Source organism: Rhineura floridana, chromosome 4 (genome assembly GCF_030035675.1).
Source record: "Rhineura floridana isolate rRhiFlo1 chromosome 4, rRhiFlo1.hap2, whole genome shotgun sequence".
Taxonomy (NCBI): Eukaryota; Metazoa; Chordata; class Lepidosauria; order Squamata; family Rhineuridae; genus Rhineura; species Rhineura floridana.
Genome location: NC_084483.1, coordinates 151,794,342 through 151,810,948, shown reverse-complemented (window position 1 = coordinate 151,810,948; position 16,607 = coordinate 151,794,342). Strand labels below are relative to the sequence as shown.

The 16,607-nt window shown below is 43.2% G+C and overlaps 1 protein-coding gene across 9 annotated transcripts in view; it reads right to left on the bottom strand.

Moving 5' to 3' along the window:
- Nucleotides 1-5,024: 5,024 nt before the first annotated feature.
- LOC133383685 (spectrin beta chain, non-erythrocytic 1-like) overlaps nt 5,025-16,607 on the bottom strand; it is an 84,748-nt gene continuing 73,165 nt past the window's right edge. For all 9 annotated transcript variants that reach the window (XM_061624830.1, XM_061624832.1, XM_061624833.1 and 6 more), the window contains 6 exons: nt 13,849-13,940; nt 13,431-13,516; nt 12,580-12,646; nt 9,741-9,898; nt 7,601-7,756; nt 5,025-6,101 (listed from right to left, as the gene is read on the bottom strand). In XM_061624830.1, coding sequence (XP_061480814.1) covers nt 5,863-6,101; nt 7,601-7,756; nt 9,741-9,898; nt 12,580-12,646; nt 13,431-13,516; nt 13,849-13,940 — 798 coding nt within the window. In that variant the 3' untranslated portion in view covers nt 5,025-5,862. The remainder of the gene's footprint in view (nt 6,102-7,600; nt 7,757-9,740; nt 9,899-12,579; nt 12,647-13,430; nt 13,517-13,848; nt 13,941-16,607) is intronic.

Here is a 16,607-nt window from a genome sequence, read left to right as displayed (position 1 = left end):
GATGGAGGGAAGCATTCCAAACACCGCTGAATGAATCCACAAAGGTGCTAGAATCCAAGCATGCCCAGAAGCCACACTATCTGGCCTGGAAGCCCCTATATCCTTAATGCCACATGTAGATGGACCAGCAGTGGGGAAGGAAACATGCATGCCTTATGTCCGGTCAGATTATTTCCCATCCTTGGACAAGTGGCAGCTCTCCAGGTTATCAGGCTCAAGGTCTTTCCCACCACCTGCTACCTGGAGATGCCAGGTCAGGGATTGAACCTGATGGCTCCTGCATGCAAAGCATGGGCTCTAGCACTGAGCTATGAGCTCTTTGTTTCCAAGGTGAATCACTACTATGGGCAGCCATGTGGAATGGGCTAAGAGGGCCTATACAAGGAGTTGCCAACATGATTGGTACCCACAGGAGACCTTTTCTTGGTGTCCTCAGGGTCCCCTTCTCCTGCTGAAATTAGGCTTGAAAGAAGCATTCTACTGTAGCCAATAAGAACATAAGAAGAGCCTGCTGGATCAGGCCAGTGGCCCATCTAGTCCAGCATCCTGTTCTCACAGTGGCCAACCAGGTGCCTGGGGGAAGCCCGCAAGCAGGACCCGAGTGCAAGAACACTCTCCCCTCCTGAGGCTTCCGGCAACTGGTTTTCAGAAGCATGCTGCCTCTGACTAGGGTGGCACAGCACAGCACAGCCATCACGGCTAGTAGCCATTGATAGCCCTGTCCTCCATGAATTTGTCTAATCTTCTTTTAAAGCCATCCAAGCTGGTGGCCATTACTGCATCTTGTGGGAGCAAATTCCATAGTTTAACTATGCACTGAGTAAAGAAGTACTTCCTTTTGTCTGTCCTGAATCTTCCAACATTCAGCTTCTTTGAATGTCCACGAGTTCTAGTATTATGAGAGAGGGAGAAAAACTTTTCTTTATCCACTTTCTCAATGCCATGCATAATTTTATACACTTCTATCATGTCTCCTCTGACCCGCCTTTTCTCTAAACTAAAAAGCCCCAAATGCTGCAACCTTTCCTCGTAAGGGAGTCGCTCCATCCCCTTGATCATTCTGGTTGCCCTCCTCTGAACCTTTTCCAACTCTATAATATCCTTTTTGAGATGAGGCGACCAGAACTGTACACAGTATTCCAAATGCAGCCGCACCGTAGATTTATACAATGGCATTATGATATCGGCTGTTTTATTTTCAATACCTTTCCTAATTATCGCTAGCATGGAATTTGCCTTTTTCACAGCTGCCGCACACTGGGTTGACATTTTCATCGTGCTGTCCACTACAACCCCGAGGTCTCTCTCCTGGTCGGTCACTGCCAGTTCAGACCCCATGAGCGTATATGTGAAATTAAGATTTTTTGCTCCAATATGCATAATTTTACACTTTATATTGAATTGCATTTGCCATTTTTCCGCCCATTCACTCAGTTTGGAGAGATCTTTTTGGAGCTCTTCACAATCCCTTTTTGTTTTAACAACCCTGAACAATTTAGTGTCGTCAGCAAACTTGGCCACTTCACTGCTCACTCCTAATTCTAGGTCATTAATGAACAAGTTGAAAAGTACAGGTCCCAATACCGATCCTTGAGGGACTCCACTTTCTACAGCCCTCCATTGGGAGAACTGTCCGTTTATTCCTACTCTCTGCTTTCTGCTTCTTAACCAATTCCTTATCCACAAGAGGACCTCTCCTCTTATTCCATGACTGCTAAGCTTCCTCAGAAGTCTTTGGTGAGGTACCTTGTCAAACGCTTTTTGAAAGTCTAAGTACACTATGTCCACTGGATCACCTCTATCTATATGCTTGTTGACACTCTCAAAGAATTCTAATAGGTTACTGAGACAGGACTTTCCCTTGCAGAAGCCATGCTGGCTCTGCTTCAGCAAGGCTTGTTCTTCTATGTGCTTAGTTAATCTAGCTTTAATAATACTTTCTACCAGTTTTCCAGGGACAGAAGTTAAGCTAACTGGCCTGTAATTTCCAGGATCCCCTCTGGAAATATTGGTGTTACATTTGCCACTTTCCAGTCCTCAGGCACGGAGGAGGACCCGAGGGACAAGTTACATATTTTAGTTAGCAGATCAGCAATTTCACATTTGAGTTCTTTGAGAACTCTCGGGTGGATGCCATCCGGGCCCGGTGATTTGTCAGTTTTTACATTGTCCATTAAGCCTAGAACTTCCTCTCTCATTACCACTATTTGTCTCAGTTCCTCAGAATCCCTTCCTGCAAATGTTAGTTCTGGTTCAGGGATCTGCCCTATATCTTCCACTGTGAAGACAGATGCAAAGAATTCATTTAGCTTCTCTGCAATCTCCTTATCGTTCTTTAGTACACCTTTGACTCCCTTATCATCCAAGGGTCCAATCGCCTCCCTAGATGGTCTCCTGCTTTGAATGTATTTATAGAATTTTTTGTTGTTGGTTTTTATGTTCTTAGCAATGTGCTCCTCAAATTCTTTTTTAGCATCCCTTATTGTCTTCTTGCATAAGTTGGTGGTGTGGCACCTGCTACAGTTTCTCTGGTTTGTAAATGTGCCCACAGGCCCCAAAAGGTCGGCGACTCCTGCCCTAAACACACATTCACTTGCTAAGCAGGCCTTGGGGCTTGTTTTAATTAAACCTCCCAAGCAGTATGGATAGGAATTCAATGGCAACAAGAGAGCTTTTTAACTAGAAATGCTAGAAGTAAATCCCAGGCTGTGGGCACACTAGTTGCTTCAAAAGCAGCAAGAATTTTTCTGGCTGCTTTTTAAAGTGACTCTGCCCTTGGCTGGACACACTTCCCTTCCCCACTGCTAACTTCAGGCCTTTCAGGGTTACCCACAACAAAATGTTGGGCCAATCACTGTTTCGGCTTGAGCCTACAGCAAAGTGTTTCCATTGGCCACAGCTGGAGAGGAAATCTGTCCGAAGCCGCAGTCCCATAGTGCAGGTGGGGGGCTGAGTGGCTTGTCTATGAACACCTATTGAGTTCATGGTGGAAGTAAGATCTGAAACAGGAACGTTCTGGTTCACTTATTGCTCAGTCTTTTAGCTACTCCACCCCACAGGCTGCAGTACACACCTGGTGAGCATAGACCCAAATAGTTAAATAACACAAAGGTAACACAATATGTAGCTCATTACCAGTATGAAAATTACAAAGTAGCAATACACTTCTGTGCAGGAAATGTTGGCTTGTGTGAGATGGCCTGAGGGAATCAGTGCTGGTACAGGGGTGCATGCATCTTGCAAAATGATGCTAGGAAGAAACATCTGGGATTCTCATCATAAGATTCTGATTGTTCTCAAGGCAATATGGATGTTTTACTCTTTAGTGTTAGTATTAAAACAACTGACTGAACTGGGTGAATATCCAAGATAAGGAGTCAAACAGGAGTGGGAAGAAGAACTGATGTCAAGGCTGAGATGAAACCAACTAAAAGATTAGATTATTGCAACCTGCTGTATGTGGGACTGCCCTCGAAGACAACTCAGAAACTTCAACTGGTCCAAAAAGCAGCGGACAGATTACTGGCTGGGGTTTCTTTTAGAACTTGTATAATCTCTGTTTTAAAACAGTTGCGTTGGTTGCCAGTTCTTTTCTGGGCCCAATTTAAGGTGCTTAAGCCTTAAACAACTTGGGACCCAATTATCTGAGAGACCGCTTCCTTCCCTACAGACCCTCTTGAGTGTTGAGATCAGCAAAGGGGGCCTTCTTGGTAGTTCCACCACCCTCAGAAGTTCAGGGTGGTTCAGCCCATGAGAGAACATTCTCTGTTGCAGCCCCTAATTTGCAGAATTCCCTCACCACAGGGGTGTGCCTGGCACCATTGCTGTATAGTTTTTGGTGAATGCAAAAGACGCACCTCTTTAGCCTGGCCTTTGGCACTTGAGATGTTGGTTTTCAGGACCCACCCTACCCTTGTGAATGTAATTTGTTTTAATTGCTTTTAATATTGAATTTTAGACTGCTGTAACCTGCCCAGGGAACCTGCTGCTGAAGGGTGGGTAATAACAACAACAATTTCTGGGGGTTGCACAAAGGAACAGAGAGGCCTCTTGAAGTTGAATTCATATATTCATTCATGTTCAGGGACAACATAGGCAAGCTCCCTACCAAACATACAATGACAACAGACAAGAGAACCCACCAAGTAGGGGAAAGCAGGACTTAGGATTGATCCCGCATTCCTCACTGCAGAGACACAGCAAGAATTCTCTCTGTTCTCATTTGAAGGACAAATAGGAGCAGAGCTACAAGTTCCCTCTTAACACTAATGCAGGTGGGGGGTATTTGCAGAGAAGAAGGCAGGCGGTGCTTAACCCTTGCCACACCTGCCCTGTCTTTCCTACAAAGCCCTGACAGATCATTTTTCACTACTATTCATGCCCCAAGCCAGGCTCCAACCCTAGAAATAACCTTGGCTGGGAGGCAGTTGCTGCAGAATTGGAAGTTATGGAAAAGGTTACATGCCTGCTGATTTCCCAATCTCAAATATGTCCCCATCTTTACCAATTGTGAGGTATAGTCCTACCCTGTCATATTAGCAGATACAGTACTACATTCCAAGCTCCCTTTTTGCAGCATCTCACATAGATCCTCCCTCATGTTCTAGATTAACTGTGAAGCATGCCTAGACATCTGCCTATAACTTCCCTACTTCCGTTTAAGAATCCACCTCCATCTGAGGGGGAAGCGACCTGGTGCTTTCCAGATATCACTGGATGACAACTCCAGTAAGTCCCAGCCGGCATGTTCAATGGACACAAAATATGGAGTGTGCTAAGGAGCCTTAGATCAGGGTTATTCAGCAACAGGTTCATTGGCTGACAGTTACAGCATAACTCAGTAAACTCTATTACACTTTGAATGAATGCACACATACGGCCAACTGGTGTTTTAATGTGGTGTTAATGTCTCTTGAGGAGATGCAACTGACTATTTAACAAGCCTTAATTGCTAGTACTGCATTTAGCATCACAGTGCAGAAAAAAAAGAAAGCAAAATGATAAAGTTTCTTACACACACAGAGTGGAGAATTCATTCTGTATTTCTGAACAATAAAAAGGTAGGTACATAAATTGTTCTTTTTGGGGTCCCCATAAATTATTATTTCTCAAAGCCTTCACAAGTCTTAACCAGAGCTTGGTTCAGGTACATGTCCATTCTAAATTAGCAATGTACAGATTCCCCCAAGAAATAATTCCACTGCTCTGCTGTAAACTCTAGACTTCTGTTTGCCAATTGTCCAGAAAAAAAAATCTGCCCTGGCCTGTGTGTTTGTTTTACAGCAGCTTGACCTGCAGAAATCAGGAGATTAAGCATTATCACCTGCTAATAACTGCAAAGGCACAACAGCAAGATCAAATTTTAAAAAATGGCAACCCTATATGCCATTTTTAAAGCTTCGTTTTTGATCCCATCATGAAGCATGCAAACATTTATTTAAATACAAATACAGTATTATAACATATGTGCCTAGGAATGTATAACCTGATTTCCTGTGTTTGACATACAGGCTAACAAAGGCTGTGCTCTGTGCTAGCAGAAGAAAAAGCCCAAGGTGGTTGGAATACATCACTTTGCAACAATATGAATTGAGGTGCAGGTTCCCCCCCCCTTCCTAAAGACCTTTGACCCTGTCAGCTGCTATTCCCTATCATGGCTGCCCTATCAGAGTTGGGGCCTAGGAGATTGTTTCACTGAGCAGAGCCTATCCCTCCCACCCTCGTGGGAAGAGAGCAAACATTAAGAGATGGTACAACAGACCAGTGCCCCCCAACTGCAATCAGGCCCAATCAAAGGAAGGTTCAAGCGCCTGTATCCAGCCACACCCCTCATTTCTTGGTTGAGGAGAATGAGCTAGTATCTCAGTCTTTCTTCCCAAAGAACTTTCTGAAGACAGATTTATTCTTCTGGCGAGGTGAGGAGCCTTGAGTTCTCTCACTCAAGGTCTCTCGGGCCCCACTAGAGGAGGCAATGAAGGAATGGCAGCGAGGCCTTGGGGCGGCAGGTGCCTGCTCTCCAATGTACAGAGTAACTGAGTAGCTGCTGCCAAGCCCCAAAGGTTCTTTGGACACTGACAAAGGTGTGATCTTCTGGTATGTGGCTGAAAAAAGAAAGAGCATATGGTAGAAGTTACACTGCAGCAGCATGAACAAGCAACAAGCATTAGAATTGTCCTCTAACATGGTAGTGGTTAGTTGATATTTTATGGCATATAGTGTTTTTTTTACTGGCAGGTACCACTTTCATTCCATCTCTAAATAAAGGTAGTAGAAGATAATTCAGAGCAATGTTTGAACTGAGGATTATTATGCCTCTGCCCCAGGACCTGTTTCTGGTGCTAAGGCTCAGCACTGAAACATGTGGTGGTGGTGATGTGGTAGCAGTAGCAATAAATAAGAATAAAAACAACAACAACACTGCCTTGCCTCTGAGCATGTTTAGAATATACCTACCACCATTCCTTATATATCTAGGCAGATTATAAAGTTCTGATCATTACCTTTAAAGCTCTAAATGGCATAGCACCAAGATTACCTCCCCCATATGAATCTGCCCTCTTTTTCATCTAGTTGGAATGGCCTTTTTTTGGGTTCCACTACCAAAAGGTACACTTGGTGGGAAGGTGAGAAAAGGGCCTCTTCTGTTGTGGCACCCTGGATCTAGAATTTCCAGCCCCAGAAGATCCAACACCCCCCCTCTGTGTTTACTTCTGCCCAATGCTTGAATAAATTTTTAAATTAAGGACTAATTTTATGCAATTCATTCCCTCCAGAAATTGTTTTTGAATTTTTGCTATTTTTTTTCTTTTAAAAAAAAATTGTGACTACTATTTGTTTTAAATTTGTTCACCACCTTAATCACTTCATTACAAAATGAAAAGGCAGAATATAAATAGTATAATAAAATGTTAAAGAACATCCAAGACAGAAGGCATGACTTCCACTGCAGCTTGAACCTCAGTATTGCTTATTTCAGAAGCTGTGAATTAAGTTTGGGTCATCCTAGGCAATTTGGCCCCATCCAGTGTTGTTTGGTGTACAACATTCTCCTCTGCCACCCTCACAAAGCACCCACCACAAAGTTGCTTTCTCAGACTGCTTCTGAGAGCTGCTTCTCAAGACATACCCCTCAAGATATAATGCCACTTGGGAATAGTTATAGTTCCTTTTATTGGAGCACTGGAGAACATACGGGCTGAAAGCTAAACAGCTGGACATTTAACCATTCTCAACATTTGATACATACATAGAAGTAACAGCCTTCAACTTCAGACATGTGAATTTGAGCCCAAAAGTGCGCTGCTGACACCTAATGGTGACATTAAGCAATGACTTTGTTACTTTGAGAAAAATCTTGACTTCTTGATTTTAATGGATGCAGCAAAGCACTGAAAATAGCATAATGATATCATGTTGGGTCACAATAGACTCCATTGAGTCACAGAGGTTTAATTTGAACAGAAGGCAGCTGGAAAAGGGCCAAAGTGAGCAAATGAACAAACACAGAGATTTCTTGGTACAAACTGGGAAACAGCTGGGGGCAGACTCCTCACCCCTAACTAGTAACCAGTTCTCCTTCACAGTCACACTCTATATGTACCTGAGGTAAAGGAATATGACCGCCGCTTGTTTGTCACTAGCCCACAGTCCTCTTCTGGAAAAATGTAAGGATCCTGCGGCCTTGCAAACTCAGTAGGTGAGCACTGCCTCAGACTGTGCTCGGTGGTATAACTGGCAGCAGATTTATGGTTGTTTTCTAGAAGGAGAGAAAGAATGAATTGAGTAACGCAGAGACAGACCTCCAGGATTCCTTTCTTCTTATTACTTTTATTTGTTTAACTTGTCGCATTATACCGAAGTCTAAAGATGATTTACAATAATGGACAATACAACTCAACAATAAATTAAATATAAAAAACACGGATCAATCAACAAAATCACAAGTGATCACACAATAAATCAAGAACCCATTTCTCCTAATTATCTAAGCATGATCATCACTAAAAACGAATCAGCTAGAAATACCCCAGCAGTGACAATGAAGTGTTGCTCCTCTTTACCCTAGCCATTGACGCCTGAGATATATATTTCAGGACCTATCCTAGTCTCTTGATTTTAATCTCGTTTTAATATTGTATTCTTAAATTGTTATAACCCACCCTGGGACCTCATGGTGAAGATCATGATGATCAAGGACCTGAGAGAAGGGATTGTGCCTGGGCTGAAAAGATGTTAACAGTTTCCAGCCAAGCTTCTTTAGGGAGAGCATTACACAAAGGGGTGGGCATGGAACCATTGAGAAGGCCCTCTCTCTTGTCACCATCTGTCAATGGGGGCATATGAAGGAGGGCCTACAAAAATGACCCCAAGGCCTGAGTAGGGTTACATGAGAAGAAGAGTTCCATAAAGAATTGGGGCCCAAGCTATTTGAGCCTTTATAAGAATGGTGGGAAACCTGTGGCCCTCCAGATGTTGGCAAACTACAACTCCCATCATCCCTGGCCACTGGCCATACCTACTGGGGCTACCTACTGTAGTTCAACAACATCTGGAAGGTTAAAGTTTCCCCACTCCTGCTTTGTAAGTTAAAACTAGCACTTTGAACTGGACTCAGAAACATATCAGAAGCCAGTGCAGGCAAGCCAGAAGTGGTGTAATGTGTTCAGACCTTCTGATCCTGTTAGCAATCTGGCTGCTGATCCTCTGAAACTGCAGCTGGTATGGATGCCCTTCAACATTCTAGTAAGCATAAAGGGACCTGTGCACATTTATTTATTTATTTATTTAAAGCATTTCTATCCCGCCCTTCTACCCTACAATAGGGCACTCAGGGCGGCTACAATAAAATCGCACACATATATAATAAAATACACAATAAAATACATAATAAAACATAAAACATTACAGTAAATTAACATACATAAAATACTATTAAAATACATAAAATGCATTATGCATACACATACAAACATACATACATGTATATATGTGCATGCATATATAAGAAAGTGAGAATAAAAGAACTTAAAAGATAAAAATAAAATATAAAAAACTTAAAACAGTGTCACACTGACCCATCAGTCCCAAGCAAAGGCTCTCCAGAACAAAATAGTTTTTACAAGTTTCCGGAAGACCATCAGGGAGGGAGCAAAGCGGGCTTCTTGGGGCAGGGAATTCCAAAGTCTGGGAGCCACAATTGAAAAGGCTCTCTCCTGCATGCCTGTCAATCTGAATTTTTTCATTCCAGGCACACAGAGGAGACCAGAGGTGGATGATCTTAAATCCAGGCCAGGAACATATGGACATAAGCGGTCCCTTAAATACACTGGTCACTGCAAATGGCATGACTTCCATGCTCATGCAATCTTAGAGGTTTCCTAGGGGTCAGAATAGATGAAGAGGTTGCAGTGAGAAGACTGGGGCTCCAGTTTGTTGGTTCCTGCACTTCCTCTGAACCTGCACCCTCGGTGGGAAAGCACTCACGTGGTACTTCAGTTGACAAGTTGCCAGGAGAACTTTAATGATACAGACAAAGGCCAAGAAATTAAGGGAGATGCTAAATCAGGGATGAGGAACCTGTGGCCCTCCAAATAGTGTTGGAATTTCAACCACCACCATGTATGTCCATTGGCCATGCTGTCCTGGGCTGATGGGAGTCAACCACCATCTGGAGAGTCACAGGTTCCTCATTCCTGCTTTAAAGGAGAACCCCCAAGAAGCTCTTAACTCTCCACACATACCTGTCTGTGATGCTGATGAATCCAGTGGGTCATCCTGAGTATCATGCGGCAACTGCAGTCTGACACTTGACCTGGGTGGAAGCACAGCCTCTTGGCTCTTGGCTGTGAGAGGCTGATGAAGGCCCAGGAAGTGGGAAACTCCATGGTTAGGAATCACGCTGGAATGAGTGGTGACAGCAGAAAACAGGATTGGATTCATATGCCCACTGCACAGGACTGTGCCAAGCTAGGGAAAGATTTAGTCCTTGCTTGTCTCTCTCAAAGGTAATAAAAGCCACCTTATTCAGAGCCTAGGTTTAGAGTATTTGAATGGGGAATGAGATTCACCAGTGATATCTATGCAACTGAGAAAATTCAGCAGATTGTACAACAATAGACATTATTATTATTTACACTTATATGCCGCCCTAAATTTATTTCACCTTCCCTAAAAAGGGGGTATTTGTGACTGGGCAGTAGTTGTCACAAACCAATGTGTCCAGGGTGGGCTTTTTCAGGAGCAGTCGGATCACTGCCTTTTTCAAGGTGGCTGGAACCACTCCCTCCTGCAACGTCATGTTGACCACACCCTGAATCCACTTGGTCAAATCCCCTCAGCAAGCTTTAAGAAGCCAAGAAGGGCAATGGTTGAGAGGCCACGTTGCTGGCCGCATCATCGCAAGCCCTTGGCTACATCATCAGGCCACATCAACTGAAACCGTTCTCAAGAAGTTGCAGCAGGTGTTGCACTGGACACCTCATGGGGGACTACACTAGATGTGGATGGGGCATCAAGATTGCTACAGAGGTGAGCAACTTTACCCTCAAAGTGCCTTGCAAACAATTCACAGTGGACCTCCGAAGGGTTTCAAACTCCATTTCCTGGAGTTGATGTCAAGAGACTCCTGACAATACAGAAAAGCTCCACTGGATGGCTACTTGAGGCTCCCATGGTGGCAGAGAAGTGGGACTTCTTTGCCACCCTCACGGCCACACAATAGTCATGGTTATGACATTTTTCTCGTGCCCGATCAGCCTCACAGCACATCTTTTGCCACTTGCACTCTAGCAGTTGTCCAGCCTGTTTCATTGCCCTTAGCTCACTGGTGTACCAAGGTGGAAACCGAGCTTCACAGTGCTGAAGAGGGTGCTCAGGGGCAACCATGTTAAGAGCCTGACATGCCTTGTTTTTCTGCAGCATGAGAAGGGCTTCAACAGGGTCACCTGCTCTATCTACTGCCCCAGGGCATTCAGGAATCCTGTGGATTCCATTAGTCTCTGGGTGCGGACCATCTTAATATGTCCACCATCCCTGCAGGGGAGGATCGAAGCCACAGGTCTGAACTTCACCAGGAAGTGGTCTGACCATGAGAATGGGGTGACATCCACCCCCCTTATCTCCAGATCATCCCTTCCCCCATCTGGAGCAAAAACCAAGTCAAGGGTGTGCCCTGCCCTATGCGTCGGGCTGGTGACAACTTGAGACAGTCCCATGGTTGTCATGGAGACCATGAAGTCCCGAGCCAGAACCGTAGAGGCAGCCTCAGCTTGGACATTGAAATCACCCAAGACTCCTCCAATACCACAGCCGAGACGGCCTCCACCAGCTCGGTCAGAGAAGCTGCCGGGCAGCAGGGTGGATGGTACACCAGCAGCCCTAGTTTACTGTCTCCTTGGCCTGACACCAGGTGCAGGCCCTCACAGCCAGCTTCAAGACAGAGTGGTTTTCTGGTGACAGAGATGGAAGTTCTGTATACCACAGCAACTCCTCCCCCCCATTTCTGCAGCCTGTGCTGGTGTTGCACCGAGTATCCACGTGGGCAAAGCTGGGCCTCATCAACTCCTCCCAGCTCACCTACCCAGGTCTCGGTAATGCACACCAAATCAGCACCTTCATCCATGATTGAATAATGGATGAATGTGGTCTTATTGTGTACTGATCTGGTATTAAACAACAGCACACACAGGCCAGTAGGTACAGCAGATGAGCAATGAGGAACCCGTCCATGGGAGGAGTGGGACCATGGAACAAGGCATAGATAGCCTTGCCTTTGACTTCTATGGTAGTTCACCACTTCCCCATGGCTATACCTCCCTCTACCTATGATCACTGAAATTGGGGTGGCATCACCCATGTCCCTCCTTACTAAGACTCCTTCTAAACACCTGATATGGACCCAACAAGAGCTCACCAACAAAACCTATCTGAACCAATTATCCCAGCAGGCCTCTGAGAGAAGTGGGAACAGTCAGACCCACTCAGTATCTTTCACACAGAGCACATTTACTCCCCCACCCCTCCATCTCACACCCAGGGCGGGCCAGCCTTCTGCCAGTTACAGACTCTCACTCTGAAGGCATCTGGCAACTTTCTCCTATCATTCAGGTCACTGCACAGGCTCTCACCCTGCACATGACTGGGGGCAGGAAGCAGGTGGAGTTGCTGTCACCAATAAGGCCCTGGGATCGTATTCAGAGGAAGGGCAGTATATAAATCTAAATAAATAAATAAGCTAGAGCTGAGCAGGAGAGAAAAGCAAGGATCACCCCTAAATGGAATAACTAATGGCCTTAGCTCAAAATTGGTCTAGATGCACTTCTAAATTTTAAGCTGCTTTTCCCGTTTTTAAAGAGAGAAACACACACCAGTTTACATTCCAGAATTTGAATTTTGGTTTTGAATTTAGACAAACCCAGAACCTGCTTTTGTCTATTAATGTTGAATTTGACAAAATGGCACTGAATGACTCATGTGAAGATCTACTTGCCACTTGGACAAAGGTTATTTGGAACCTTACAAAGAACCCAGCCAGGCTCCCAGGCACGTCCCTCTGCAGCAAGCTTTGCTTGTAGTAATTACCTAACAGCAGACATCGTCCCTTGGGCAGTCTGGGAAGCTGACTGGAAATAATCCACTTCAGGTAAGCCTTTCAGCATAGAAAAACAATTGAGAGATAACTTTTAAAAATCATGTGCTAAATACTTTCCATGCATAAAGTGGTATTCACCCAAACAAACCTGTAGCATAGGTATGTTTCACACATCTGCTACTGGCTGTTGCCTCACAACAGGGAGCTGCAGTCTCTCTGATGAGCAGTCTTTCAAAATATAGGTATCATTAAGCACCTGCTTTGTCACATTCCCACTTTGTTCGTGTTACCTAAAAATGTAATGTGTAAAGTAGCCCATACAACCTATGGGACACAATACTATTTTCACTTTTTTTTTTTTGCAAAAGGAATGGAAGCCAGGAGATAACTGTTTTGCACAAAACCTCATAGCTTCTCTGGAATCTGAGCTCTAGCCTCCCACATGCAAATCCTAACACTCTACTGGACCTTTATATTAATCTAGAATTAAACCAATGAAAAATGCTATAGGAGATATGAGGTCCGGCACAAGTATAAAACCAATTACAAAAGGCAATGCTGCTTCTCCTGACAGGACTTGTATCCCACATAGCATCTAGTTCAACTCTTAAGTATGTGACGCTTTTACATCTCAGCCATCCCCAGAAGCTAGTGACCATAATCAGGGAAAAGCTACAGAGAAAACCTAGAGTGCTCATGTGGGCCTTTTTGCTTCTGTGGATCACCAGGGTCCTCTGTAGGACACCTTAGATGTGTCTTGTCCCTGATAGACAGACATCACTTCTTGCCTTCGGTCTCCAATGCCCTCATGGCCTCTTCCTTAGCATTTTTTCAGTCTTACCTGAGTTCTGCTGCAGTTTGGTAATCCACTCTTTCATGAGTGGCTCAGTCGGAGCTCTAAGGAGGTACTTGGAGCCATCCTTCAACCTGTGGTAAACAAGGAAATCAGCAAAATATACTGTGATGGGATATATATATAATGGCAAGCATCAGCCTCAAATATCTAACGATGTGGGAACTGCAAAGAGGCATCCTCCAAAAGATTTCTGGTATCCGCATATATGTTGTTCAAGGGCTGGCATTTCATTGAGCTCTTCTCATTCGAGTCCCAGCATGTTCAAGTCTCTCTCTCCCAGCTTACCTTTATTTTCTTTTAAAACCCACAATAGTAATTTATTTAGCATTTATTACCCCTTTACAATCCTCAAAGGACTACGTATATATTATCTTTTGAAGGAATAGAAACTGAGGTTACTCACTGTAATGTGAAACAGTTGTTCTTTTTGGTGTACTCTGTTTCCAGGGTGCAAATGGCTCCACACAGGTTCAGTGGCAGGGCCACTACAGAACTCTGTTGTGCAAAGGAAGACAAATGATAGTCCCTAGAATCTGAAAGGCATTGTTTTAAGCTACTTGCCAGTACAGAGTTGTATTTTTATGTGAAAAAGTGTCCCTCTGGATAACAAGGGAGCAATGCCCAAAGTAAAGCTGTTATTACTAAAAGATGTAAATTAGGGACAGGTTTTAATGAAAGGAAAAAGGTGGGCCACCAAAAGCATGGCTACTGAGTCTTTTCTAAACTGCAGAGACTGCAGAAAGGAACTACTGGGGCTTACTGCCTTGCTTTTCTTTATTTCGTCCAAATCTAACTGCAGGGCTTGCTCAGTGTTGGTCCTCTCACACTTTGCAATCTGCTCCTGCTGGCTACACCTCACTGCTCTCTTGGATGTACACTGTTATTCAGGATGGCTTGGGTATGTACACTGAGCTTTTTTATTTTTTGAGCTTTTCTTCTGCTGATGCTCTCTGGAAGTTTTGTGATTTGCCAATTATTGCTAGACTTGATTTTAATGTGATTTATGAATTGTTTTTATTTATTTTACTGGTAAACTTTTATAATCTTTTAGTACATAATTTTGAGTTCTATTTTGGCAAAGAATGCAACTAATAAGATTTAGACCAGTGGTTCCCAAACTTTTCTCCCCATGAACCACTTGAAAACTGCTGATGGTCTTCGTAGACCACTTCATGATTTTTATGCCTGTTGAAGCAACTGTAACATTCTGTGCTAAATGCTCTAAGATTTTTAACTGCATTTTATTGCTTCTTTAACTTCAAATGGTATTCAAACTAATTATTTCAAATTATTTCAAAAGAGAATTCAAATTGTAATATTAAGTAATTCAAACTGTAATATTAAATACAAAATATAAGAAATAAAATAAGCAATACAAATACAATTAAAACTCAATTATAAACATTTAATGGACCATCTTAATGAATCTTAATGAGAGAACTAGAAAAGGTCCTCAAATGCAGAGATGTATCACTGAACACCAAAGTCAGGATCATCCAGACCATGGTATTCCCGATCTCTATGTATGGATGTGAAAGCTGGACAGTGAAAAAAGTGGACAAGAGAAAAATCAACTCATTTGAAATGTGGTGTTGGAGGAGAGCTTTGCGCATACCATGGACTGCAAAAAAGACCAATAATTGGGTGTTAGAACAAATTAAACCAGAATTGTCACTAGAAGCTAAAAAGATGACACTGAGTCATGGACACATCATGAGAAGACCTGATTCCCTAGAAAAGACAATAATGCTGGGAAAAACAGAAGGGAGTAGAAAAAGAAGGCCAAACAAGAGATGGATTGATTCCATAAAGGAAGCCACAGACCTGAACTTACAAGATCTGAACAGGGTGGTTCATGACTGATGCTCTTGGAGGTCACCAATTCATAGGGTCGCCATAAGTCGTAATCGACTTGAAGGCACATAACAACAAACACTGAAGCCCACAGACCAGAGTTTGAGAACCCCTTGTTTAGACATAAATAAATATTCACTAATAGGCAAAAACCCCTTGCGGTTTAAGAATGTACCAATATCCAACAGATATTTCTATCAAACTTCAAAAAGCAGGGAAACTGGGCAGCTATAGTGAATGCACCAGGGGAGCAGGAGACCTGACCTCCTCTCTGAGATATTGTACTGCCCTACAAATTTGTCAAAATGCAAACACAGTTTGGATTGGTCTTTCACAATCCAATCCACTTCCTGTGTAGCTTGGAAGAATGTGCCTCTGAGCATATGGTGAGTGGTGGCAACACTTGCCATCTCCGAAGATGGAGAATTACATTTGTGTATGTTTGTTGGTGTTCTTCTTACTTTGGTTCTTTCCTGTGTTACTACTGCTTCTACAGAGAATCTAACCCATAAAATTATATTTCTTTCATTATTCATCCTAGAAATCTGTGTCAAATTTATTTTTATTAATTTCAAAGCCTTTTTATTGGTCAATGTCATATGATGTAAAATCAGACAGATTATAATTTGTTGCTACTTAAGCAATGAATCTAGCTGTTGGAAAAACCAAAGTTGGCCTGCCCAAGATGCATGTTTTCAGCCTGCTATGCTTAAACCGCTTCACTTAAGGAAAGGTGGGCATGGTCAATTAAAAACATAGAGCACACCTAGAAATTTGCTAGAATATATTTCACCTCCCACAGTTTTATGTTGTGCAAACCGAGACACTCCTCATGTCCACTGGAGACTATTCTGAAGAATAGTCAGTGCCACTATTCCACAATTGTTTTTGGAGTTTTTTAAGTGTCAGTTTTGCAAAGTGTTGCTGCACTTCACAGATTCACAGAAACAGAAGCAAAAGAAAATGATTTACTATAGGAAACTTCACTAAAATGTCAAAGTAAATCAAACATATTTAAAGTGACTATCTGAACTATCAACTGTCTTAATATTGTTGCTTCCTCCCTGCTAAAACAAGATTAGCACAGCACATGTCTTGTTTCTGTTATTTGGGCTGATTGCAGGTATTGCCACCACTCACCCATGCTCAGAGGCACGTTACCAAATTCTTCCAAGCTACACAGGAAGTGGATTGGACTGTGAAAGACCAACCCAAATTATGTTTGCATTTTTACAAATGTGTAGGGCAGTACAATATCTCAGAGAGGAGGTCTGGTCTCCTACTCCCTTGGTGCATTCACTATAGTTG